At 40.2% G+C, this 26493-nt stretch overlaps 1 protein-coding gene across 6 annotated transcripts in view; it reads left to right on the forward strand.

The window, feature by feature from the left end:
• The window catches only part of LOC140728102 (intermembrane lipid transfer protein VPS13B-like), a 1021046-nt gene that overhangs the window by 922396 nt on the left and 72157 nt on the right, over window positions 1–26493 (forward strand). For all 6 annotated transcript variants that reach the window (XM_073046336.1, XM_073046304.1, XM_073046330.1 and 3 more), the window contains exons 44-45: window positions 22495–22650; window positions 25809–26075. In XM_073046336.1, coding sequence (XP_072902437.1) covers window positions 22495–22650; window positions 25809–26075 — 423 coding nt within the window. The remainder of the gene's footprint in view (window positions 1–22494; window positions 22651–25808; window positions 26076–26493) is intronic.

Consider the following 26493-nt stretch of genomic DNA (forward strand, 5'->3'; position numbering starts at 1 on the left):
GATCATGGGTTGAGAAATGTGTTTGTAGAGGGGAAGAAGCTGTTCTTAGAATGTTGAGTGTGCATCTTCCGGCTCCTGTATCTCTTCCCTGATGGTAATAATGAGAAGAGAAGGCATGTTGTGGATGATGAAGGTCCTTAATGATAAATGTCACCTATTTGAGACATCTTGTCGGGAAGCAGTCTGGTCTTGTCAGGCCTGTCGGGAAGCGGCCTGGTCGAGGGAAGTGCCTGGTGTGAAAAGTGCTAGTTTTTGGCTCGAGAGTCTTCGGCGAGGAGACTACGCCAGGCACAATTGCAGAGGGTGAAGACATGACCGCTAAGCTGATTCAGTGTGCTACGTGCATGATGTGGGATGTCAGGGACACTGATGGTGCCCCCGGCTGCTACAGCTGTGGAAAGTGTGTCCAGATTCAGCTTCTGAAGGAGCATGTTGCAGCACTGAAGAAAGAACTGGATGACCTCAGGTTTATCCGCGAAAACAAGGGTTTTCTGGGCAGGTACCTACAGTGAGGTCATTACGCTGAGGATACCGGAAGAGAGAAAGGGGGTGACGATGAGGAAGGAAAGGATGCTTGAAATACAGGAGACCCCAGGGGATGTACCTCTCATAAACAGGTTCACCCTCTTGGAAGCTGTCAGGACAGAAGATACTGCCAGTCTGAGAGGCGGACAGGTCTGCGAGCCGAAAATTGGTGCAGAAGCAGAGCCGAGGAGTCAGACATCAGGAAGAGCCGTGGTAGTAGGGGACTCCATAGTAAGAGGTACGGAAAGGGGTTTCTGCGGTAACAGGCGAGATTTAAGGATGGTGTGTTGCCTCCCTGGTGCTAGGATCCAGGACGTCACGGACTGATTGCAGGGAATCCTCAAGGGTGAAGGTGAACAGCCGGAAGTGGTAGTGCATGTCGGCACAAATGACATTGGGAAGAAGAGGAAGGACATTCTGCAGCGGGACTTCAGAGAACTCGGAAGAAGGCTGAAAAGCAGGACTTCCAGGGGGGTTATCTCTGGTTTGCTTCCAGTTCCTCGTGCTGGAGAGGACAGGAACAGGGAGATAATGGATCTGAATGTGTGGCTGAGGAACTGGTGCAGGAAGCAAGGATTTACACTCTTGGACCACTGGGAACTGTTTTGGGGTAGGGATGAATTGTACAAAAGGGACGGATTGCACCTTAATAGGCGGGGGACCAGCATTCTGGCAGGCAGGTTTGCCACTGCAACACAGATGTGTTTAAGCTAAGTAGTGGGGGGGAGGGGATGAACTGGAAATATAAGGATGGAGTTAAAGGGAAAGTGAAAAAAGAAAAGTTAAAAAGGACAACAGAATCAATGGAGTAGAAAGCTCAAGAAGAGATCATACAGTATGGCCAAGTAAAATAGGAATTGATATGAAAGGAGAGGGGAGTACTGAATTAAAAGTATTATATATGAATGCACAAAGTATAAGGAATAAAGTAGATGGGCTTGAGGCTCAGTTGGAAATTGGCAAGTACGATGTTCTGGGAATAACTGAGACATGGCTTCAAGCGGATAGGGCCTGGGAAATGAATATTCAAGGATATACATCTTATCGAAAGGACAGACTAACTGGCAGAGGGGGTGGGGTGGCTCTGTTGGTGAGGAATGATATTCAGTCCCTTGTGAGGGGGGACATAGAATCTGGGGATGTAGAGTCAGTATGGATAGAACTGAGAAATTCTAAGGGTAGAAAGACCCTAATGGGAGTTATCTACAGGCCCCCAAATAGCAGTCTGGATGTAGGGTGTAAGTTGAATGAAGAGTTAAAATTGGCATGTCGCAAAGGTAATGATACAGTTGTCATGGGGGATTTCAACATGCAGATAGACTGGGAGAATCAGAATGGTACTGGACCCCAAGAAAGGGAGTTTGTGGAGTGCCTCCGAGATGGATTCTTAGAACAGCTTGTACTGGAGCCTACCAGGGAGAAGGCAATTCTAGATTTAGTGTTGTGTAATGAACCAGATCTGATCAGGGACCTTGAGGTAAAGGAACCATTAGGAGATAGTGACCATAATATGATATGTTTTAACCTACAATTTGAGAAGGAGAAGGGAAAATCGGATGAGTCAGTATTACAGTTGAACAAAGGGAACTATGGAGCTATGAGGGAGGAGCTGGCCAAAGTTCAATGGAACAATACCCTAGCAGGGAAGACAGTGGAACAACAATGGCAGGTATTTCTGGGAATAATGCAGAAGGTGCAGGATCAGTTCATTCCAAAGAGAAAGAAAGATCCTAAGGGGAGTAAGGGGCGGCCGTGGCTGACGAGGGAAGTAAAGGGCAGTATAAAAATAAAAGAGAAGTATAACATAGCAAAGATGAGTGGGAAACCGGAGGACTGGGAAGCTTTTAAAGAGCAACAGAAGATAACAAAAAAGGCAATACGCCAAGAAAAAATGAGGTACCAAGGTAAACTAGCCAAGAATATAAAGGAGGATAGTAAAAGCTTCTTTAGGTGTGTGAATAGCAAAAAAATAGTTAAGACCAAAATTGGGCCATTGAAGACAGAAACGGGTGAATTTATTATGGGGATCAAGGAAATGGCAGATGAGTTGAACAAGTACTTTGGATCTGTCTTCACTAAGGAAGACACAAACAATCTCCCAGATGTAATAGTGACCAAAGGAACTAGGGTAAAGGATGAACTGAAGGAAATTTATATTAGGCAAGAAACGGTGTTGGATAGACTGTTGAGTCTGAAGGCTGATAAGTCCCCGGGACCTGATGGTCTGCATCCCAGGGTACTTAATGATGCACCATCAATAACTCACTCTGAGACGTAAGAAGAGAGTTATCGGCTTTTATTGACTGGAAGAATGAACAACCCAACATCCTGGAGAATGAGGGCCGGCCTCAGGCCTCATTCGCCTTTATACAGGGGTTTGTGGGAGGAGCCACAGGAGCAGTCAGCAGGGGTCTGTTGGGAGCAAACCACTCTGGTATATGTAGTTCACCACACTTAAAGAGGTGGCTCTAGAAATCATGGATGCATTGGTAATCATTTTCCAATGTTCTATAGATTCAGGAACAGTTCCTGCTGATTGGAGGGTGGCTAATGTTGTCCCACTTTTGAAGAAAGGAGGGAGAGAGAAAACAGGGAATTATAGACCGGTTAGCCTGACGTCAGTGGTGGGAAAGATGCTGGAGTCAATTATAAAAGAGGAAATTACGACACATTTGGATAGCAGTAGAAGGATCAGTCCGAGTCAGCATGGATTTATGAAGGGAAAATCATGCTTGACTAATCTTCTGGAATTTTTTGAGGATGTAACTATGAAAATGGACAAGGGAGAGCCAGTGGATGTAGTGTACCTGGACTTCCAGAAAGCTTTTGATAAAGTCCCACATAGGAGATTAGTGGTCAAAATTAGGGCACATGGTATTGGGGGCAGAGCACTGACATGGATTGAAAATTGGCTGGCTGACAGGAAACGAAGAGTGGTGATTAACGGGTCCCTTTCGGAATGGCAGGCTGTGACCAGTGGGATACCGCAAGGTTCGATGCTGGGACCGCAGCTGTTTACAATATACATTAATGATTTAGATGAAGGGATTAAAAGTAACATTAGCAAATTTGCTGATGACTCAAAGCTAGGTGGCAGTGTGAAATGTCAGGAGGATGTTATGAGAATGCAGGGTGACTTGGACAGGTTGGGTGAGTGGGCAAATGTATGGCAGATGCAGTTTAATGTGGATAAATGTGAGGTTATCCACTTTGGTGGCAAGAACAGGAAGGAAGATTACTATCTAAATGGAGTCAAGTTAGGAAAAGGGGAAGTACAATGAGATCTAGGTGTTCTTGTACATCAGTCAATGAAAGCAAGCATGCAGGTACAGCAGGCAGTGAAGAAAGCTAATGGCATGCTGGCTTTTATAACAAGAGGAATTGAGTATATGAGTAAAGAGGTCCTTCTGCAGCTGTACAGGGCCCTGGTGAGACCCCACCTGGAGTAATGTGTGCAGTTTTGGTCTCCAAATTTGAGGAAGGACATTCTTGCTATTGAGGGAGTGCAGCGTAGGTTCACAAGGTTAATTCCCAGAATGGCGGGACTGTCATATGTTGAAAGATTGGAGCTACTGGGCTTGTATACACTGGAATTTAGAAGGATGAGAGGGGATCTGATTGAAATATATAAGATTATTAAGGGATTGGACACACTGGAGGCAGGAAGCATGTTCCCTCTGATGGGTGAGTCCAGAACTAGAGGCCCAGTTTAAGAATAAGGGGTAGGCCATTTAGAACAGAGATGCGGAAAAACTTTTTCACCCAGAGAGTGGTGGATATGTGGAATGCTCTGCCCCAGAAAGCAGTGGAGGCCAAGTCTCTGGATGCATTCAAGAGAGAGTTAGATAGAGCTCTTGTAGATAGCGGGGTCAAGGGTTATGGGGAGAGGGCAGGAACGGGGTACTGATTTTGTATGATCAGCCATGATCACAGTGAATGGCGGTGCTGGCTAGAAGGGCCGAATGGCCTACTCCTGCACCTACTGTCTATTGGCTATTGTCTATCTTGTTCTAAAAATGTCCTCAGCGGTGGGGAGGTTAGTGCTCTCGATGGAGCAGGCTGAGTCTACAATCCTCTGCAACCTCTTTTGACCCTGTGCGTTGTAGCCTCCATAACCAGACAAATATTACAATTAGTCGGAATGCTGTCCATGGTACATATGTAGAACTTGCTCAAGTCTTTGGTGCCATATCAAATCTCCTCAAACTCCTAATGATAAGTAGCCTGGTTCATGATGTGATCTGTGTGTTGGGCCCAGGATAGATTCTCTGAGATGTTGATGCCCAGAAACTTGAAACTATTTTCTCAGATGGATAGACTTTACTTGTACCTGGTGGCCTGATTATGTTGGCTACTTTCCCAAGGCAGTTGGTATCTTTCTTTCACCAATCTTACTAGCTCACTCGTCACAAGGTTCCTAACAATTGGTGACATAGTCCTAGCCCTTCTTGAAGTAGAAAGGGATGCAAGTGGAACTGTACAACTGATGGGTGATGCAATATCTCCACCCAGACTTATTGGCTCTGACAACTTGACTAACCAAAGCATTTCCCAATGTATCTGAGTGAATCTGATGATCAGAATTATTGAGAAATGATGGAAAAACATTTCAGTAACTAAATAAAATTAAACAATACTAGTAAAAACAATTAAAAGTACTAAATTTACTTAAAATATATGTTGTAGAAATATTTTAAACATTAATATTAATACAGATGAAGTTAATAGCCAAACTAATCTTCACTTAACCTTTTAGTAAAGATTGACATTTCTAGGTGGGGCAAGTTACAAGTGGTATCAATATGTTACAGAAAAACCTGGACTCAGCTCTAAGTCTGTGGGTGGACAGAGAAGTTTGATGCACCCACATCTGGTTTCCACTGTGTTCCATGGAGACACAAGAGGCTGAGGTGCTGGAATACGGGTAGTCCCTGTGTTACAAACGTCAGACTTACAGACAACTCGTACTTATGAACCGAGGAAGAGAACGCCGTCCGCCATTTTAAGTCGGATCGCGATGCCGTCCTCCATTTTAAGTCATTGCTGTTGACATTATGTTGAGTGTTTAACTTTGTATTTGGCTTAAATTTTTCTTAGTAACATTCAGCCTGACCCCGCGTCCCCGCCCCCCGGTTCCAGTTTGCTGGTGGCGCAGTGAGATCAGCGCCGGGCTGGAGAACAGAGTTTCCCGGAGTTCGATCCAGTGACAGACCGTTAACCCGTGCCGGGTTGATGTCGATCCAGTGACTCTCGTACCATCTGTGCCAGGTTGATGTCAAGCTCAGAACTCGACCTCATTAAAAAAAAACACTACCACCTCCAGTTTAAATTCCCATGCGCAATATTGTGGAGGATCAAATACCCAAACCCAACACTGCCCCCACTTGTCCCATTTAACCTGTCTCAATACATGTGGACTTTAGGACCCAGCGGACCTCGGGAGCCTGCGGAGCTCGGGACCCGCCGCCCGCTGTGTTTCTGTTCCGTTGACTGGGTGCGGTGGTCCTTAGGACCCAGTGGACCTCGGGAGCCAGCGCAGCTCGGGACCAGCCGTCCGCAGTGTTTCTGTTCCATTGACGGGAAGCAATCACAATTGAAAATAAAGTGGAAATAATAAAGCGTTTGGAAAGAGGTGAAACACCATCGGTCATTGGAAAAGCATTAGGCTACAGTCGGTCGACGATCAGAACAATTTTAAAGGATAACGGATAAAGTGAGAATAATGGAGCATGTGAAAGGCCCTGCCCTGATGAAAGCTACAATTATTACTAAGCAACGCAGTGGTTTAATTATTGGAATACATATGTTTCTTAAGTGTTTTATATGCATAGAAAGGTAAAATATATACTATATACTAAGACAAACGTTTGACTGGCTGACGCTAAATAATACTGGATGTACTTGTTCCGATTTACATACAAATCAGACTTAAATACGGACTCAGGAACGGAACTCGTACGTAACCCGGGGATTGCCTGTATAGGGCATCAAACAATCTGATTTTGGTACTCAACGTGTTGAGCAGCATGTTGTGGGAGGAGAGGAATTGTCAATGTTTCAGTTTGGCCTGCACTGAGTCCTGATGCAGGATTTTGACCTGAAATGTGGACAGTTCCTTTCCTTTTACAGACACTGCTCAGTCTGTTGAATTCCTCCAGCAGATAGTTCCAATGTGTTCTATACCTCTGTGCTACAGTGTTCCAGTAAATAAATCTAGAACATGGCAAACCATGTGCTGCAGCTAGAACTGCCAAATGCCCATCAACGTGATCCAGTGCAATACCTCAGATGGCAGTCAAAGATAATATAACAGAGAATGTATGTGCACACAGGCAACTTCTGTGGAAATAGAAATTGAATTAATGTTTCAGGTCAAAGACTTGTAATAAAACTAGAAAATACTGGGGATGATACAGTTTTGAAGCAAGTGTAGAGGCAGTGAGAGAAGTAATGGGATGACGGGAGAAAAACAAATGGGAATGACTGTGTTTCTGGAAGATTATAGGCAGCAATAATAGGTCAAGAAGAATAATAAAAATGACAGCAGCAAGATTATTTAAAATCTGAATTGTATTGAGTTTAGAAGATATATCCCAAAAATGAGTATAAAAGCAGAAACCCTTGGAGTGTCAGTCAGCTTCCACAGTGAAATAATGGAGTTAATTGCTTCAGGTCAATGACTTTAGATCAGAACCCCCCCCCCCCCCCACCTTCTATTTTACCCTGTTGCTTCTGAAGTTCTTCCTGGTGCTCTGGACTGTATTTATCTCTTAATTAACATTATTAAAATAAAGTGATTATCTTATCATTATTAAATTCCATTTTTGGGGCAGCCCATTACATATAAATTGTCTGGAGAGACTTTCTTCATTTCCACAGCGTCTTCACCACAAGAATAACTCATTAGCTGTATAAATCACATCAGGGTACCCTGAGGTATTAAAGGATCTTAAAAATGTACAGAAATCACCCCTTTCTGCCCACGTCGTCCATATTCATTTGAGATAATCCCATTTACCTACATCCTTCTATGCCTTTCCTATCCAAGTACCTGTCTAAATGTCAAGAGCATCAAAAGCATTTGTATCTGCCTCTATCACTTTCTCTGGCAGCTCGTTCCAGATATTCGCTATCCTTTATTTGAAAAATTCAGATCTCTTCTTGCCCCACCAGGTACTATATAAATGTAGAGTTTTTTTTAATATGTAGGGACTAGTTGATCATTTGGAAAACTGAGTCAAAAGCAGTTGATCACAGGTGTAAGGAAGCAAATACATATCTGAATTTTAATAAGGGAAAGCAATGAAACTAAGAGAGAGTCCTGATGAAGGGTCTTGGCCCTAAATGTTGAGTGTTTACTTTTTTTCCATAAATGCTGCCTAGCCTGCTGAGTTCCTCCAGCATTTTGTGTGTGTTGCTTTGAATTTCCAGCATCTGCAGATTATCTCATGCTTGTGAAGCTAAGAAAGTGTTTACGCATTCACAAGAGTACTATATTGTGATAGAACCATTAAAATTTGATTTGAGAAATTGGAGTTGCCAATATTTTGCACTTAGAAATTATCCCATCAGAATACGAGCATAGAATAATAGGTACCATGTGCTACAATGAATTGCCACACCAATGTTAGTCAACAAAGATTATTTTCAATATTTACTTTTGGTTAAGCATGGCATTTGGACATAATTGTTTCCGTGCTAAATAAAGTGTTTAATAATTCATAGTGGATGAAAGATGGAATTAAAGCCTTAAGTGTGGACAAGCCTTCAGAGTGTTAGATTAGAGGAATGTTAGATGACTTCATAGCTATGAAATTATTTTATTCCTCTTGATAATTCTGAACTTGCCAAGTTACTGAAGTTTCAGAACATTTAAGCCAGATCTGAAGATAAATGGGAAATAATCTGTGCATTTGGAATCACTGACTGCCCCAAAGGCTCTAGTTCATTCTTGACTTCCACCAGGGAATAAAATGAATTAGGAAAAGGGTCTCAGATACCACATACTTACAGTGGGAAAGAAATGAAGTTATTCAATGTAAGCATCTCATGTTTCATTTTATGCAGGCATTGCACAATTATAGGGTGTTGCTTTATATTAAAAAAATCTTCCCATTCACTATATGACCCTGTTGCAAGTGATTATTTCACTGTTAGCCTTTCACAAGGATTGGCCTGTTAACCTTTTGCTAAGTCACTTTGCAGATTATCTGCCTTGTACATGTTCTCTTGCCAACCTTCCCAACTCCCTGCTTGAATAATGACAGAAGTTGAAGTTTTGTATAGCCATGTTATGTTGTTTTCCTAAACGTTGTGAACTTCAAAATAGATGTGTTACGTCTTAAGCACCAGTTTTGGAGTAACACATGCTGGAACGTTTTCTGTATTTAAAAAAAAAGTTTAAGGATGTAATAAATTGTCTGAACTTCTGGCAGGGAATTTAACCCACCTTGTACAGTGTATTGAGCATACAGAGCCTTTTTCTTTAACTTTAATAGTGCGCCGTTGAATATGTTGAGCAAATTCACCGGGGACGGTCAGCATTCCAGATTGGTGACCTTATTAGTTTATGTTTAATTAAATTGATTTCTCAGGCTTTCTTTCAAGGAGGAGAGATATTTTTCACAACTACCTCAGCAGCAATATTCAACCTTTTTTCTTTTTCATTTCCGACCTCTTCCAGCACTTTGAACAACCAGTTGAAAATCTATGCTATTTCTTCTTTTCTGCGGGAGCTAACAATTTCTTGATTTTTGAGCAAGGTCATTTGTCTATTTTCTACTTCTGTGCCATGTGTAATGAAACTGCATTCAGTGAGAATTTACTCTTTGTTATTCTGTACAATTGGCTAAAATGCCCTAATCCTTATCCAGTAGAGCCTCAATAAAGATGTGTTGTTAGCTCGCCAAAAAGAAACTTAAGTTTCAAATGCAATCATTCCCAATAACTAAGCATAGCACCCTAATAACCTTGTATGTTAGCAGAACCATTGTTGGTCTAACTTTCTACTGTTTAATCCTCTATTAAGCTACTATTGGAATTAATCATCATTTTGCCTCAATAATGTATTTAGACAGCTTGTTAAAGAGCACTTAGTTCCTTCATTGTTTGTGAAGGTTTCATTACATAAAAATATAGTCCTGTATTCACTCCTGTGTAGCCCCCTTGGACATAGTAGCGCTTTCTCTGTCTGGTGGCATTTCTTTCGATATATGATGCTTATGTGAATGGAAAGGTCATACATTACAAGGCACAGTACATGGAAAACACAGCATGGTGCTACTCTAGTGAGCTGCACAGAAGCGGATGCCAAGGACATTCATAAATTGTGACTTCTAAACCATCAGTGAAATTCAATGCAGGAATGCTGTGAGGAAGTCTTTTATCTGACATAAGTTCCTGTAAAGCTAGTTTTGCTATTGTAGTATTGTGAATAGTTCTAGTTTCTCCCGGATTTGTTAGCAAAGCATTAATTAAAAACAACATAGGTCCCACAGAGACAAGAACATCTGCAGAACACAGGACGGGAAGAGAGCATTTCCCAGACAGCTCCGAGAATCTATGGGCTTGTAGCAGATGTCTGTGGGATATTCGGAAGTATTCATGGATAGAGAAAAGCTGAGTTAATGTTCCAGCTAGGTGATGTTTCCTCAGAATTGGCCAGTTCTGCCACAAACAGAATAGGCTGGTTATCAGAAATTGTTGAATTTAATATTGAGTCCCAAAGGCTGCAATGTACCTAGGCAGAAGATGAGGTGCTATTCCTTGAGCTTACACTGGGCTTCATTAAGAAGAGGAGATCAAAGGGAGAGGTTCAAGTGGTAAGACGTTTGGAGAAATAAAGTAACAGTGACTCGAGGGCACTCTAACCAAACTAAACAGATTAATTCCATGAAGTGGTTACCAATCTACAGTGGTTTTCTCTCCTGTAAAGAAGACAACATTGTGCGCACGGAATGCAGTAATGTGATAGGGAGAAGTCCACTGAATTACTGGAAAAATCATTTAAGTCTTGGGATGGTGGGAGGAGAAGACAATTGCATGTTCTTTCCTATGACAGAGGAGAGGGGATGAGAGCAGAAATGCAGGAGTAGAGGAGATATGGTTGATGAAAGTGGGAAAGGGAAAAACAACCCAACACTGAATCAGAATCAGGTTTGTGTCTGTGTCACTGGCATTTCACTGGCATGTGTTGTGAAATTTGTTAACTTAGCAGCAGCAGTTCAATGTAATACATAATATAGAAAAAAAACACAAAATAAAATAATAATAAATAAGTAAATCAATTACAGTATATGTATATTGAATAGATGAAAAATCATGCAAAAAAACCCAGAAATAATATATATTTAAAAAGTTAGGTAGTGTCCAAGGGTTCAATGTCCATTTAGGAATCGGATGGCAGAGGGGAAGGAGCTGTTCCTGAATTGCTGGACCATAACCTCTGGTTGTCCACCCTCCAACTTAAGAATGCTGAGGACTCAATCTGAGAAGTGCCAAGTCTGATACCCAGAAGGCAACATGGGTAGGAGGCTTCTGTACCTCCTACCTGATGGTAACAGTGAGAGAAGGACATGCCCTGGGTGCTGGAGATCCTTAATATTGGACGCTGCCGTTCTCAGACACTGCTCCTTGAAGATGTTCTGGGTACTTTGTAGGTTTGTACCCAAGATGGAGCCAACTAAATTTGTCTCTGGTGTGCATGATACCATGTTTAAACAGATTTTGTCATGATAATTTCAGTCAGGGTTCCTCAGAAATTTTGTTAGTTTTTGTTAAGTTAATTACCAGGTGGAGAGAGCTATAATGGTTTTACAATTCCTATCATTCTTTACTCAATTAGTAGACATGAGATTCCACAGATGCTGTAAAACTTGAGCAATACACACAAAACTGAGCAAGTCAGGCAGCATCTATGGATGGGAATAAACTGAAGAAGTTTCAGACCAAGATACATCATCAGAACTGGAAAGGAAAGGGTCAGAAGCCAGAAAAAGAAGGTGGGGGGGGGGGGGGTGCGAGGGGAAGGAGTATAGCCAGCAGGTAATAGGTGAGATGAGGTGATGGGAGGTGAATAATGTGATATGGCTGAGAAAGAAGGAATTTAATAGGAGAGTTCTTAGTTACGCAATTAGCGTTTGCTGTTAATGCTGACTTTTTTTAACTTTTAAAGATACATTCACGAGCAAGCATATTTAATAATTTTGATTTTCTATTCTCAAATGTGACAATACAACAAATGAATTTTTTATTGACTATAATGAATTAAAAAATATCTCCCAAGTTGAGATTTCTTGTTTGATAGTAGGAAAATTTGTAATTTTTTCTTGGTAACAAACCAATTAAAATTTCAGTGATGGTAAGATTGGTGCTTAAGGCAAATTATAAATTATTGGCTGTGTTATGAGGTAATTTACATGTTGATTAGATTCAAAGCTACGAAGCAAAATATTTTTGTATTAGCAGAAGAGGTCTTCAAAATGCAAATATTCCAAAACATTCCAGTTTATAGTGCACTGTATTTTAAAATTCCAGACTATCCTCAATGTATAATGAAGATGATAAATTTTACAAGTAGAGATTAGCGTGTCTGCCATTTTAATGAAATGTGAAATGTATAATCCCTTTTGATATAGTGAAAAATATAATGCAATCTATTTATTCATTTTCCATTGCAAGGGATTCATCCAATCACTTCAGAGTCAGTGCTGCTATCCTTAAGTAGGGAACAAGCGGATGAAGGATTTTTAAGCATGTAGTCTGTAAAAACATACAAAATGTGACTAAGACTAAAAGACATCGGGTCCATTAGTCCTGATGCTTTTAACATCATGTGTCTGTTGAACTACCATGGTCTCTTGCACCGCTTATTTAATATCCTGAAGTAGGAAAAATAAACAAAACATCTGAGACTATAAAGCTCCACCTTGACCATTGAATGTAATTGATTCAGTTCTCTAGGCTTGCCATCTCATTTGACTTACGAGTCTACGTTTTCATCCCTCACTTTGTTGTGCTCCATTAATGACTTTTCCCAGCTGGACTGTTTCTGAAGAGTATTTCCCCACCATGCTTACTGCTTAAATTCCAATCTTGACTCCATATTTATACAACTTTGTTCACATTGATCACCTGTCAATACATCACTGCTGGGAATGGAAGCGTACTGGTTAAGTTACTGGAATAGCAGTTTGAAGGTAAGAATTGACATGAGTTCAAATCCCACCGTGGCATCTGGGGAGTTTAAATTCAGTTAATTAAATAAATGTGAAGTGATAAAAGCTATTCCCAGTAACGAAAACACATTCAGTTCAGTAATTTTTCTAAGATGGAAAAATCTTCGGTGACTGTGTGACTGCAGACCCCGCAACGTGGGAGTCTCTTCAAAATAGTTCACTCAGTTTAGTTGGGCACGGTTAGGAACGTGGTAGCTTTGCCAGTGATGCCCATAGGTTAAGAAATTAATAAAATCTGACACTTTCCTCAGTCCTGCCTCTGTTGATTTGCCCTAACAAGTGACAATTCTTCTTGCAATAACCTACGATATAAGGGCTCTCAAGTTTGTGGCTGGAAATAGCAAAGTTGAGCATTTTCAGGAGGATTCCCGACAAAGGAACGGGGAGCCTATTCTCTCAGCCACTCTTGTGTTGAAACTTAAAACATATAGTACAAATATCAGAGTACAGAACCAGGTCTGTTCTGCAGCCTTTCCTGCCTTGTACTTCACAGAATGAAGCAACTAACGTAGATGGAAAATTTGATTAGAAATCCAAACTGAATTGGAAAGTGAGAATGGCTTGCTGTGATCATCAAAGGAAAAATTGAATTAAGTCATATTAATAGGCACAAAATGAACATAATCAGTTGTTAGATATTAAGAGCACAGGACAGGCCCATCAGCCCACGATGTCTATGCTGACCGTGTCAATTTTAACTAATTCCATCTGTCAGCAATAGAACATAGAAAAAGGCTCAGTATTAAACATAGTCCAGAATTTTCTGTAAACATAACTAGGGCACTCTGTGATTGATGTGCAAATTATTTCAACAGTTTATAGTGGGATAGTGAGACTCCAGAAATAGTGAATCACCACCAATACTGAACTATCTGGGCATTTTAGCCACTAGTCTTATTAAAGTAGCATCTTGTTGTCAATCTCACTATGAACTTTAGGAAAATGTTGGTTAATTACCAATTAACCACACCACTCTGCACTGATCTAGCAAAAAATCATTAATGATCAACACACTCAAAATGCTGGAGGAACTCAGCAGGCCAGGCAGCATTTTAGGAAAAGAGTTATCAGTGGTTGATTTTGGCACATTCATACAGTCAATTTTATTATAATCTTGAGGGGGAGGAGAGGTTACTAGGAATTTAACTGTTTAAAGCCTAGAAGATAGGATTTACATCCACTGACACTGGAGCCAGAGTTGGAGGAATGCAAATGTAGAGAAGATTGCTGTGAGCAAAGAATCACAGTTATACATTACAAAGGAATGTGTAGTTCATTGAGGCTATGGCAGTTTTTCTCCAGTATGAGAGAATAAGGGGCAAAATTATGAGAAACATTACCATCCAGAAGTGGATGGTAATAGTCTTTTCCCCAAAGTAGGCAAGTCCAAAACTAGGGTTTGGAGATTTAGGGTAAGAGGGAAAAAAACTTGCAAAGCGTCTGACCACAAAACTCTACAAAGGATTGCAAGGACTGCTGAGAGGATTGTTGGGGTCTCTCTTCCACCCATCAGAGATAAGCCCTTAGCATTTTCAAAGATCCCTTCCATCCATCCATCCATCAATCTCATTGACCCCCTATCATCAGGTGGGAGGTCCCATAACATTAAGATAAGAATGATTAGGATGGAAAACAGCTTCTGAACTCCCTGCCATCGCCCAGATCTCATCATGTATGAAATGACAGTAACATTATACTGTTTACTTTTTAATTTATGCCACAAATGCACCTTATTAGCTTGGTTATGACACAAATCAACTCCTGCCTAAGCAACAACCTGGACCACTGCAATTTGCCTAGTGCCACAACAGGTCTACAGTGGGTACAATCTCACTGGCTCTTCACACAGTCATGGATCACCTGGACAATACTAATACTTACATCAGGCTGCTGCTTACTGACTACAATTCAGTATTTAACACAATCATTCCTACTGTTCTGATTTAAAAAAACCTCCAAAACCTGGGCCTCTGTTCCTCCCTCTGCAACTGGATCTCACCGGAAGACTACAGTCTGTGCAGATTGGAAATAACATCTCTAACTTGCTGATAATCAACATTGGTGCATCTCAAGGGTATGTGCTTAGACCATTGCTCTGCTCTCTCTACACCTATGACTGTGTGGCTAGGCATAGCTCAAATGCCATCTACAAATTTGCTGACAATACAACTATGGTTAACAGAATCTCAGATGGTGATGAGAAGGCATACAGGATCAGCAAGTTGAGTGGTGCCGCAGCAACAACTTTGCATTCAACATCAGTAATGCCAAAAAATTGATTGTGGACTTCAGAAAGCATGTGACAGGGGAACACACACCAGTCCCTGTCAAGAGATCAGAAATGGAAAGGATGAGCAATTTGAAGTTCCTGGGTGTCAATATTTTGTGAGGATCTATCCTTAGCCCAACATATCGATGCAGTTACAAAAAAGGCAAGACAGCAGCTATATTTCATTAGGAGTTTGTGGAGATCTGGTATGTCACTAAAGACACTTGCAAATTTCTACAGATGTACTGTGGAGAGCATTCTAACGGGCTGCATCACTTTGCAGAATGGCGGGGCGGGAGGGGTGCACTACATAGGATTGAAGTAGGCTGCTGAAAGCTGTCATCTCAGTGAGCTCCATCATGGGCACTAGCTTCGTTTGCATTCAGGACATCTTCAAGGAGCAATTCCTCAAAAAGGCAGCATCCATCATTGAGGACCCCCATTCCCCAAGATATGCCCTCTTCTCATTGCTACCATCAGGGAGGAGGTACAAGAGCTAGAAGGCACAAACTGAACAATTCAGGAATAGCTCCCTTCCCTTTGCCATCAGATTTCTGAATGGACATTGAGTGCATGAACACTAACTCACTAATTTTTTTCTCTTTTTGAGCTACTTATTTAATTTAACTTTTTAAATATATATCCTTACTGTAATTTAGTTTTTATTACTATGTATTTCTGTGTACTGCTGCTGCATAACAACACATTTCACAACCAATGCCAGTGATATTAAACCCATTTCTGATTCTGATATTATTTGTTAATTTAGTACGTAGAGTTATTTGTACTGTATTGTGCACCTTGGCCCAGATGAACATTGTTGCATTTGGTATACATGTGTACGGTAGAATGGAAATAAACTGAACTTGAACATGAAAAGAGACCTGAGGGTCAGCTTCTTCATGTAGGGATGCTGAGCATATGGAATGAGCTGCCAGAGGAAGTGGTTGAGACAGGTACAATAGTTGCATTTAAGAAGCAATTAGTTAGGTACCGTCGGCCCTCCTTATCTGCAAGGGATTGGTTCCAGGACCCCCCCACGGATACCAAAATTCGCGGATGCTCATGTCCCATATTTAACGTGTATCAGTGCGGTGGTCTTTAGGACCCAGCGGAACCCCGGACATTATTTAACATGTCTCCGTGCGGTGGACATTAGGACCTGGCGGTATAGCACTGAATCCGCAGTGTTTCTGTTCACAAAAATAATCACGATTGAAAATAAGATTGGAAGTAATAAAGCGATTGGAAAGAAGTGAAACGCCATCAGTCATTGGAAAAGCATTAGGCTACAGTTGGTCAACGATCGGAACAGTTTTAATGGAGAATGTGAAAGGCCTTGTCTCGATGAAAGCTACAATTATTACTAAGCAACGCAGTGGTTTAATTATTGAAATACGTATGTTTCTTAAGTGTTTTATATGCATAGAAAGGTAAAATATGTACTATATACTAAGAAAAACGTTTGAGTAACTGATGCTAAATAATACCAGATGTACCTGTTCTGACTTCAAATCCGACTTAAAGACGGACACAGGAACGGAACTCATTCATAACCCGGGGACTGCCTGTACTTTTAAGTCATTTCGAGATTACTTATAATACCTAATACAATATAAATGCTATCTAATTAATTGTTATACTGTATTGTTTAGGGAATAATGACAAGAAAAAATAGTCTGTACATGCTCAAGCAACGAGTGCTGGAGAGAGAACTTCCAGGTTTTCTCGATCAGTGGTTGGTTGAATCCGCGGATAAGGAGGGCCAACCGTATATGAAAAGGCAGGCCTAGAGGGATATGAGCCGAATGCAGGTTGGGTGCGCACTGTGATCTGAATGGACATATTGGGCTGAAGGGCTTCCATCCGTACTGCATTCTATGACTCTATGTTCTGAAGTGCCATCTTGCCAGTGAGAGTTCCTGCCCTTTCTCATGTCTTGTGCAACATGATTCTGTTAACATAGGCTAGTCAGAAGATTTTTATTGCAGGAGCTGTGGATCACATTGGGTAATGAGAGAGGACTTCATTAACCTTGTAGTTGCTTCTTGTAGGGTAGGTGTTTCTGAATGCAACCATTTTTTTTAAGAGAAGGAGGTAATGCTTCTAAAAAGAAATGGCTTGCTACAAGACATCGTGTTTCTTGGTGTAATTCAACAGTAACTTCATCATTCAGCCACTCTCTGATAAATGTTAAAGTTTCACCTGTGTAAACAACCTCTGCATTTTCATGCAATGAAGGTATTTTGAGAACCAGAATGTGAGATTAACTATCTCTGACCCAACCTGAAGAAAACCTAGTGTGGGAGACCCAAATGTTTAACCACTCCAGAATGGTTATACCTTATTAGGGAGGCCAAAGGCTTAAAAATCAGATGCAGCCTATGTACTTAAAGGTAGCACTGAACTTTATACTAACTTAAAGAAAGCAGGTACTAAACGCAAAGAAACAAGGTCAACACACAACCCCTGTTTTGCAAAAGTTTACCAATTAAAAGTGGTGAGCTCATCTATACACATTAATGTATTCGTATTCTCTTTGTGGCTGGAAATATCTGCTCCATTTGAGGATACAAAGAATACTAAGCATGTTGATATAAACTTGGACAGAATTATGATAAGTTGCCTACAAGCCATCCCTGTTCCGAGCTTATTTGCAGCATCTTGCATAAACCTGTCTAACATCAGGATTGAAGTAGCTGACGACAATGACTGCTACTCACATATGACTATCAGCATTGGCATGCTTGACTGGGGAGAAAGCCCTTTGTACTCTGCTGTTGCATTGAACACATGGCTGGAATCATAACTATCCTGTGGCAGTTAAAATGGGGGGAAACCAGGTGGCAAAGCTGCAAAATGGAAACACAGAGTCTAGCTCCAAATTGCAGACAAGGTGGCACTTGAACCAATTTACATAGGGTGAAAAAAAAAGCTACACATATGGAAATCTGAATTACTACAGAAAAAAATTAAAACAGAAACCGGAAACACTCAGCAGGTCAGCTTCATCTGTGGAATATGGCCTACTCCTGCTCCTTATTTTCTATGGTTCCTATGTTTCAGTATGAAATCATATATTTCCTTTCACTCTCTAAATATATTTATTACTTCCAATGCAATTTTCCCCATTGCTACTAATTTATCTTATCAAAATACTCAAGCCTTCATGGTCCACAAGAATCAACTACTTACTTGCTAACTGCTTGAATGGCTCCAAGTGCTGTAGCTGCTTTTCTTTGACATCAGCTAATATTTATAAATTAAACAAATTACAGACGGAGGTGCAAGAAAGCCCAGTACTTGATCAAATCTGCCTTGAAGTAATTAACATCAACAGACCCTTTTGGTGTTTGGACTGTTCTTTTCCAAAATTGATTGACTGGTTGAATAGAAATGACAATTATATTCTTTGGCTTTCTAAGATTATTATAGCTTCAGCTCTTTTACTGGCTGCACATAATAAATCCACCGTTTTGTAGAAGCAGCCCATGGTTCAATTACTTTGTTGGGTTTGTAAAATATATTTCGTTCTGCTGCCTGCTCAGTGTAAACCTTCACAGTGTAATGCCATTGTGGAGCCCCCTCAATAAATAATAATTAAATAACACTCAACTGGTAATCACAATTGAAAAGACTGCTTTTGTGATCCTGAAAACCTGGACATAGGTTAATAGAATGGCTTGGATTTTGCGCTGCGAATAATCTGTGGCTCTGAGTGCTCAACATTATTTAAAAAGTAAGTTAGACTTTAATATCATAGAGTCAAGGAGCAATACAGCATGGATACAGGTCCTTTGGTCAAACCAGTCAATGTCCACCAGGGTGCCCACCCAGCTCATCCCAATCATGCATTTGGCCCATATCCCTCTAAACCCCACCTCTCCGTGAACCTATCCAAGCACTTCTTAAATGATGCTATTGAATCTGCCTCAGCCACTTCCCCTGGCTACCCTCTATGAAAATGTTAACCCTTCAGGTCCTTTTCAAATCTTTGCTCTCTCATTCTAAATCTATTCCCCTTAGTTTTGAAGACCCCTGTCCTGGGGAAAAGAAAAGAATGTTACTACCCACCTTTAAAACATCTCTCATAATTTTAAACACTTCCATAAGACCACCCATGGTAAAAAGCCTAGCCTGGTCAACCTTTCCCTATAATTCAGGCATTCTAGTTTTCTGCACCCTTTCCAGTTTAACCACAACATTCCTTAATAGACAAGTATGCATACTCACTCACACACATACATACAAACACAGAGTTCAGTATGGCAATCCAGACGTTACTCTGGAATCTCATCCAGAGATTCCATCTGCAATACACAGAATGTATTAATCAGTTGATATCCACTAGACTCATCAGAAAAGATTACATTTGTCCATTCTAATGTAAGTATAATTTCTACACCATGCTGAGTCATAAATAGTGACATTTCCAGCAGTTTATTTATTTTTATTTGCACAGTTGCCATTTCCTGCCTTAGAACAGGTAAGTGATGATAACTCAGCCTGATTAGATAAGATGATGCAAAGTCTGTTCTCTTAGATTCAAGAGCCCCCTTTAAGGATTGAAAAACAATTGCAAATGCTGGAAATCTGAAACATAAATCTGAGAATATTCGGTGAGTTGGGCAGCATCTGTGAAGGGACGAACAGAATAAGTGTCACACACAAAATGCTGGAGGAGCTCAGCAGGCCAGGCAACATATATGGAAAAGTGTACAGTCGATTTTTCAGGCCGGGACTCTTCTGTCCTGCTTGTGTGTGTTGCTTGGATTTCCAGCATCTGCAGATCTTCTCTTGTTTGTGACAGAGTAAGTGTGTCAGGTCAGTGATCTTTCATCAGAAGAGAGATAAGTTAGAAATCAAACACTTTTGTTAAGTTGCAGTGAAGCAGTTTGTTCAGAGAGAACAACAGGAATGTCTGTGATAGGACACAATGAATGTGTTTGTGAATCTAATAGAGACTGAATGGTGCAAATGCTGGTGGTGGTGGCTGAGAGAGAGTGGTGAAAGTTCGGTGAAGAGCTGAATTGATCTGGAGAGCCATTAATAGAGAGAAATGAAAAAGGGCAGAGTATAGAGACTAAATTTTCCACATCCCCATTGACTCTCACCAATTTTTTGCAAAGGCCCTATTAATTGCATCCTATCCAGTTGCATCACAGGTTGCTATAGTAGCTGCTCTGCCCAACACCACAGAATGCAGTCCAATCCTTTATTAAGGCCAACCTCCCTCCCCTCTATTGACTGCCTGCATTTCTCACAGCGTCGGGAAAGCAACCAACATTATCAAAGCCTTCAACCCACTCCAGTTATTCTCTGTTCTTCCCCCTCCCATCAGGCTGAAGATACAAACACACACCAGGATTGTGTTCAACTTCTATATCACTGTTTTAAGACTCTTGAATGGACCTCCTATAAAAATTAACTCTTGAAGTTTCAATCTACCTTGTATGAGCGTCGCGCTATATAGTCTTCCTGCAATGCACTTTCTCTGTAACACTATCTATTCTTCATTCTGTTATTGTCTTCCTTTTGTACTATCTCACCAGAGAACTACTGTAGATTAGAATACAAAGCACTCCGTAGATGGATGATATGAAAACAAATGCTGGCATTACTCAGTAGATCTGATGAGAAATGTTAGGAGAGGGAAACAGAGTTGGCATTACAAATCCATGACTTTTCTGCACAAGCTGGAAGATCTGGTTATCTAAAATTGTTTAATTCACTATTGAGTCTGGAGTGTTATTTTTCTCTGATTGCTACCTGGTGGTCATTTCACACAGGGAAAAATATTTATTGATAAAGTATTACGTAATTTTCCTAGAAATTTGTGCTCATGATATTGCATTATGTATGTTATATAGTGGCACCAGAACTTTATATTTGCCTTAAAAATTTGTTGCCATTGTTTAATGGAGCTGAATTTCTGAGGAGAGCAGAAGGCATTGTTGCTAGTATTCCTAGTGATGACTTCATAAAGGATTTTGCCTAAAGTATACAAAACAAGAAGCAATTGTTAGAAATCTACAATAGTATAGAGAAAGCAGCAAGTACTCAGCAGGTCTGAGTTGTAAGAGTTTCAGCTCCATATCCTTTCATCAGAACTCTACCAGGACTGCATTAGTAAGCAAATAATGGGTGTGTTTAGCAAAATAGGAGCTAAATCATTTTTTTATTTACAACTCTCTCTGATAGAGAGATTTGCTGATTTGGGATTCATGCAAATCATCATATTAGATAACTTTTTCAATAGAAATGTATCCATTCAAAATGTAGTAAAAAAACATGTCTTGCAATAAATAACAAACAAGAGAAAATCTGCAGGTGCTGGAAATCTAAGCAACACACAAAATGCTGGAGGAACTCAGCAGGCCAGGCTGTACCTAGGAAAAGAGTACAGTCGATGTTTTGGGCAGAGACGTTCATCAGGACACCTTACAAATATTATAGAGAGATACTTCATGGAAATTGACCTTTTGACCTTTCAAGTCCTTTCTAATTATCAACTACCCATTTACACTGATTCTACGTTATTCTCTACAATTCCATTAGTGACCCCCAGATTCTATGGGAGTGATACCGGGGATAATATACTGTACCATATTTTTGCTTTATGAGAGGAAGCCTATGTAGTGACAGGGAGAATCTCTGCTCAAACAGCTTGTGACGTCATGCTTGAGCCGCAGTCTCTGGTGCAGTGTGGCAGCAGTATGACGAACTGCACCACTGTGCTCCTGAAGTACCTGAACCACAGGACCTTTTTTCCCCTCAAAGTTGCTATTTGCTCATGAATTGGTTGCACCATGTACATTGTTATTAGTTCAGTGTAAAATTGGTTTATTATTGCCACACTGTACCAAGGTACTGTGAAAAACTATTTTGCATGGCATTCATTCAGATATTTTCATCATATCAGTACTTAACCGCCATTCCTTTAAGCATATCAAAATGATTACAATATTGTTGAATTTGAAATATTATTGTTACATATATATACAGTGAAAAATGAGCTTTGCCAGCCATCCTAAGGAATCATTTCAAGACATCGAGATGGTATGAGGGAAAAGCAATAACAGAATGCAGAATTAAGTGTTACGGTTACAAAGAAGGTGCAGTGCAGACAGACAGTAAGGTGCAAGACCATGGTGAGGTACATTCTGAGGTTAAGAGTCTATCTTACTGTTCTAGGGGACCATTCAATGGTCTTATAACATTAATTATATAAATTGTTCTGAATCCACTATAACTTATGGACTGGTACCTATGGATGAGTAATTCAGTTGTTGAAATTGACCGAGCTGTTTCAAAAGTAAAAGTGGCTTGCTGATTGTCTACATCTGATAAATAGAAAGAAGCAAATCATTCTGGAGAATGTGGTAACTTTTATAAAATGCTGCGGATTGCACTGTCTTATCTCAGACCCTTTGTCAATACAAACATATTCATTGTTCCATGCAGCTGTTGCACATCTGTATCGAGGGTTGGGGTAATTGGCGCTGGTCCGAGCCATTCAGTGTGGACAACATAGGCACATTTGTTAGAAGCATCCAGTACAAGGGAAGAACAGCATCACTGATCATCAAAGTGCAGCCACTTAACAGTGTGCAAAAACAAGTAAGTCTCTTTCATGTGGTTGCCAATAAAAACCAGACATTTTAAAAAATATTATAACCCTTTAAATGCAGATGAAAAAGTTTGGAATTTGTGGTCTATAAATATGTTTTCTATTTTCATGTTTTAAAGAGCTGCTTTTAAACACTGAGACCAGATATTTAAAGATGAGAAAAGTGATTTTTTTTTAATATAGTAAGACAAGTCAGGCCTTTTGAGAAAGTTGATTGCATCAAACTAATCCAATTTAATATTAAAGTACTAGTTAGTACACTGTTGTACTCATTACATGGTTTATTAATTTGTTGTATGATCCATGTTTTCCAGTTTCTTCATTTGTCTCATCATAAACCTGAGATCACAGTTCTTTATTGTTCTTTTCCTGCCCTTGAAACTGTTTGTAAATCAGGAAACTTCCATCAGTGCCCAATGAACCTCGAATGTAGATATTTAAATAGCTCCAGATTTTATGATCTTTCTTCACAGCTATATCCTGTATTGGAGAAAAGAAGCATTTTGTCAAGCGACATCTGTGCCAGAGTGAAGCAGAACTAACTGTTCACCATTAGGGCCATTAGAAGTGATGCTGAGTGTTCCCAGCATCTGCTGTTTTATTTCAGACTTTGAATACCTGCAGATATTGCTGTTGTATTTGTAGAGTTTATCGCCATATTGTTCCTGTGAAGTCACTATCCTTCCAGTACTGGTGTGGCCAGAACTATGCATGTTTCTGAACACCAGCACTCCTTGGAGCTGTAGTTAAGAAGAGATTTAAAAGAGATCGTCAAAATTGTGCATGCTGTTGACAGTGTAAATGCGAATCTTTAGTAAAGTAGAATTGTCAGTAACAAGGAGAGAAGGATTTAAGTTTAAAAGTAAGCAATGACAAGCAAGATGAGGAAATACATTCAGCAAATAGTCATAATCTAGAAAGCAGTGTTTGAAATGATTTTGGAAACAACTGAACATTTGAATGAAAAAAGGCAAGGCCGCTCACCATTGAAAAAGAGCTAAAGATTGGGTCCAATAAGCCAGTTCTTTCAAAGATCAATCCAGGCACAAAGGACTAAATGACTTCCCGTGAATCATAAATTAGGGGAAGATTAACTGGAAAATTATTATATTTTACTGTACCAAAGTGATTAAATGTCTACATCTGCTCTGGTTATCAAAATGTAAGGGTATTAGCTTATTTAGATCTGGTTTGGGTACATTGTGCACAATGCATAGGAATGATTGGCAGATAAGAGCATCAAACAGCACAAGAACAAGTGTCTTAGCCCACCATGTCTCCATCAGCTATGATGCTAGTCTAACTAATCCTATTAGTCTGTACATGGTCTCTATTCCTGCATTCTGTGGCTGTTCATTTGCCTGTCTAAATGCCCCCTAAGCTTTGTAATAGTATCTGTTGTTTGTTATAATTGTTTTCTTTCTTTTAAATATTGTATATGAGTAACATTTATTTTACATTTTTGTTTGTGAATGTTGTTTACCTGATGTGACAGTACGTGCCTGTGATGCTGCTGCAAGTGATTTTTTTCATTGCACCTGTGCATATATGTACTTGTGTATATCATAATAAACTTGGCTTCTGATTCAGAATCAGGTTGATTATCACTCACAAACAAGAGAAAATCTGCAGATGCTGGAAATCCAAGTAATATTATCATTGACATATGCCGGGATAATAACTTTGCTGCAACGATTTCCCTGTGCATTCATGAAACCCACCACTCTCTGTAAAAAGAAAACTTACCTCACACATTAAGTTCAAGTTCAAGTTTAATTATCATTCACATTATATGTGAATATGAAACAGTGTTCCTCTGGGGCCAGGGTGCAAAACACATTACCGACAGCACACAGAACATTACAAATAGCACATAGCACATATGGATATGATTTCAGAAAAACATGCAGTCACAAAGACCAAATAATAATGTAGCCCTAGTCCCTGAGTGGCATGACTGTAGATTGTACAGGTCCAGCATGCTCTTTCACTGAGTGAACACTAGAAGGCAGCACTGAGGAAATACCAGAGGACAGCACCCAACCCAGTATGCCAGCAGAGACCCCAGTTCTCTCCCCTGGGCAACTTCAATGGCCGCTGCATCCAAGATAACCCCAAGGCTAAGGCCTAGTCCTCAGCACAACTGTGGCAACACAGTTCCATCACTGTTGGTCTCACCAGTGAACAGACTTGCAGTATTCTATGTTACCAATGTCCAATAGGGTTCTCCCGTCCAAAAAAAACATCCAAAACAATCACTCACTCTGTTTCTTGAATGGTGCACTGTCTCGGTACAACAGTTCACAACAAGTCCAGGAAACAACACGAGAATGATACTCCATAAGTCCAACTCTAACACTATCTAGCACCTCGCTATTGAGATAGTCCTGCAGTACTTAATATTCTTAGTATCTAGCAGAGACTTGTGATTGTAAAAAAAGACTTACAAGTCAAGCAAATGCACCTTTAACAGGACCCCGAGTGGCCACTGTGTTGAGTACACCACTATCCTACTAGAAGAGGCATTTCTTTTAAAATATCCTCCTCTTATCATCTCTAGTTTTTGATGTTTTGAGGCTATGAAGAAGACTGTCTACCCTATCTGCGCCTCTCATGATTTTATGTACTTCTATCAGATCTCCACTGCTGCAGAGAAAGTGCATGTTTCTTCAATGTCTCCTCATGGCTAATAGACTCCAATTCAGGCTGCATCCTCTCCAAAGCGTCTGCATCCTTCCTATAGTGCGATGACCAGAAGTGGGCACAGTGTTCCAAATCTGGTTGAACCAAAGTTTTATACAGTTGCTGTATGACTTCTTGACTTTTTATACTCCTTGTCCCCTGCCTGTGATAGGTTCATGTTGTACAGCACCTTTATTTTCTTGTTTACTTGGGTTGCAGGTTTTATAGAGCTGTGGACTTGCACCCCAAGATGCCTCTGCACACAAGTGATCCTAAGTGTAATTTTACTGGATATTCTCTTGCATAATTTTGAAATAATCCTAGCAGATATTAACTAAACTCAGTATTTTGCAATATCTTTTCAAAATAAATGTAAAGCATTTTGGATATTTTTCTAATTATTTTATGATTTACTTTTCTAACCAAACATGGGAAATGACTGTTGGTTGATTCTGCTGTCTTTCAGATATTAATTTGTGGAAGGCAAATCATTTGCAGCTACTTGAACCAAGATATAGAACTGAAGGTGGTGCAGTGTTGCAGTGGGCAGGATGGAGAAGAGTCAATCAAAGAACACCTTAGCACCTTGCCAGCAAATCAGAAGATACCATCTTTTGTTCTTGAGAATGCAGAGTTCACTCAATTGTACATCAAGGTTAAAGGGAAGGATTTAGGCTGGTCATCAGACGTATGTCCAGAATCTCTTCAGTCCGATGACAGCACTGTCATTCAGGTATACTGTATTATAAACTGATTGCCAAAAATGTGACAGCCAGACACAAGAACAGCTTCTTCCCCACTCCTACCAAAACCCAAAATTCCACCTCTTCCAGTATTGTCACTTGAGCATTTCATTTTTTACTATTTCATATTGCGTGACAATACTTTGCAACATTCTGTTGTTTTGTACTCATCGCCTTATTTACTGTTAGCTTTAATTTATTATTGGCCTGTACACCATTTACTCTGTGAGCTTCAAGCGAACAAGGAGTTCTGTTGTATACAACAATAAACTGATCTAATCTAAGTAACTAACTATAGGGGCAGAAGAAGGGCATTCAATCTTTCAAGCCATAATTAGACTACCGCTGTTTTGCATCAACTTGTCACAGTTCTGCAACCCTTAATACACTTCTCCACAAAAAACAAAG

The sequence above is a fragment of the Hemitrygon akajei genome, chromosome 1 (genome assembly GCF_048418815.1).
Source record: "Hemitrygon akajei chromosome 1, sHemAka1.3, whole genome shotgun sequence".
Lineage (NCBI taxonomy): Eukaryota > Metazoa > Chordata > Chondrichthyes > Myliobatiformes > Dasyatidae > Hemitrygon > Hemitrygon akajei.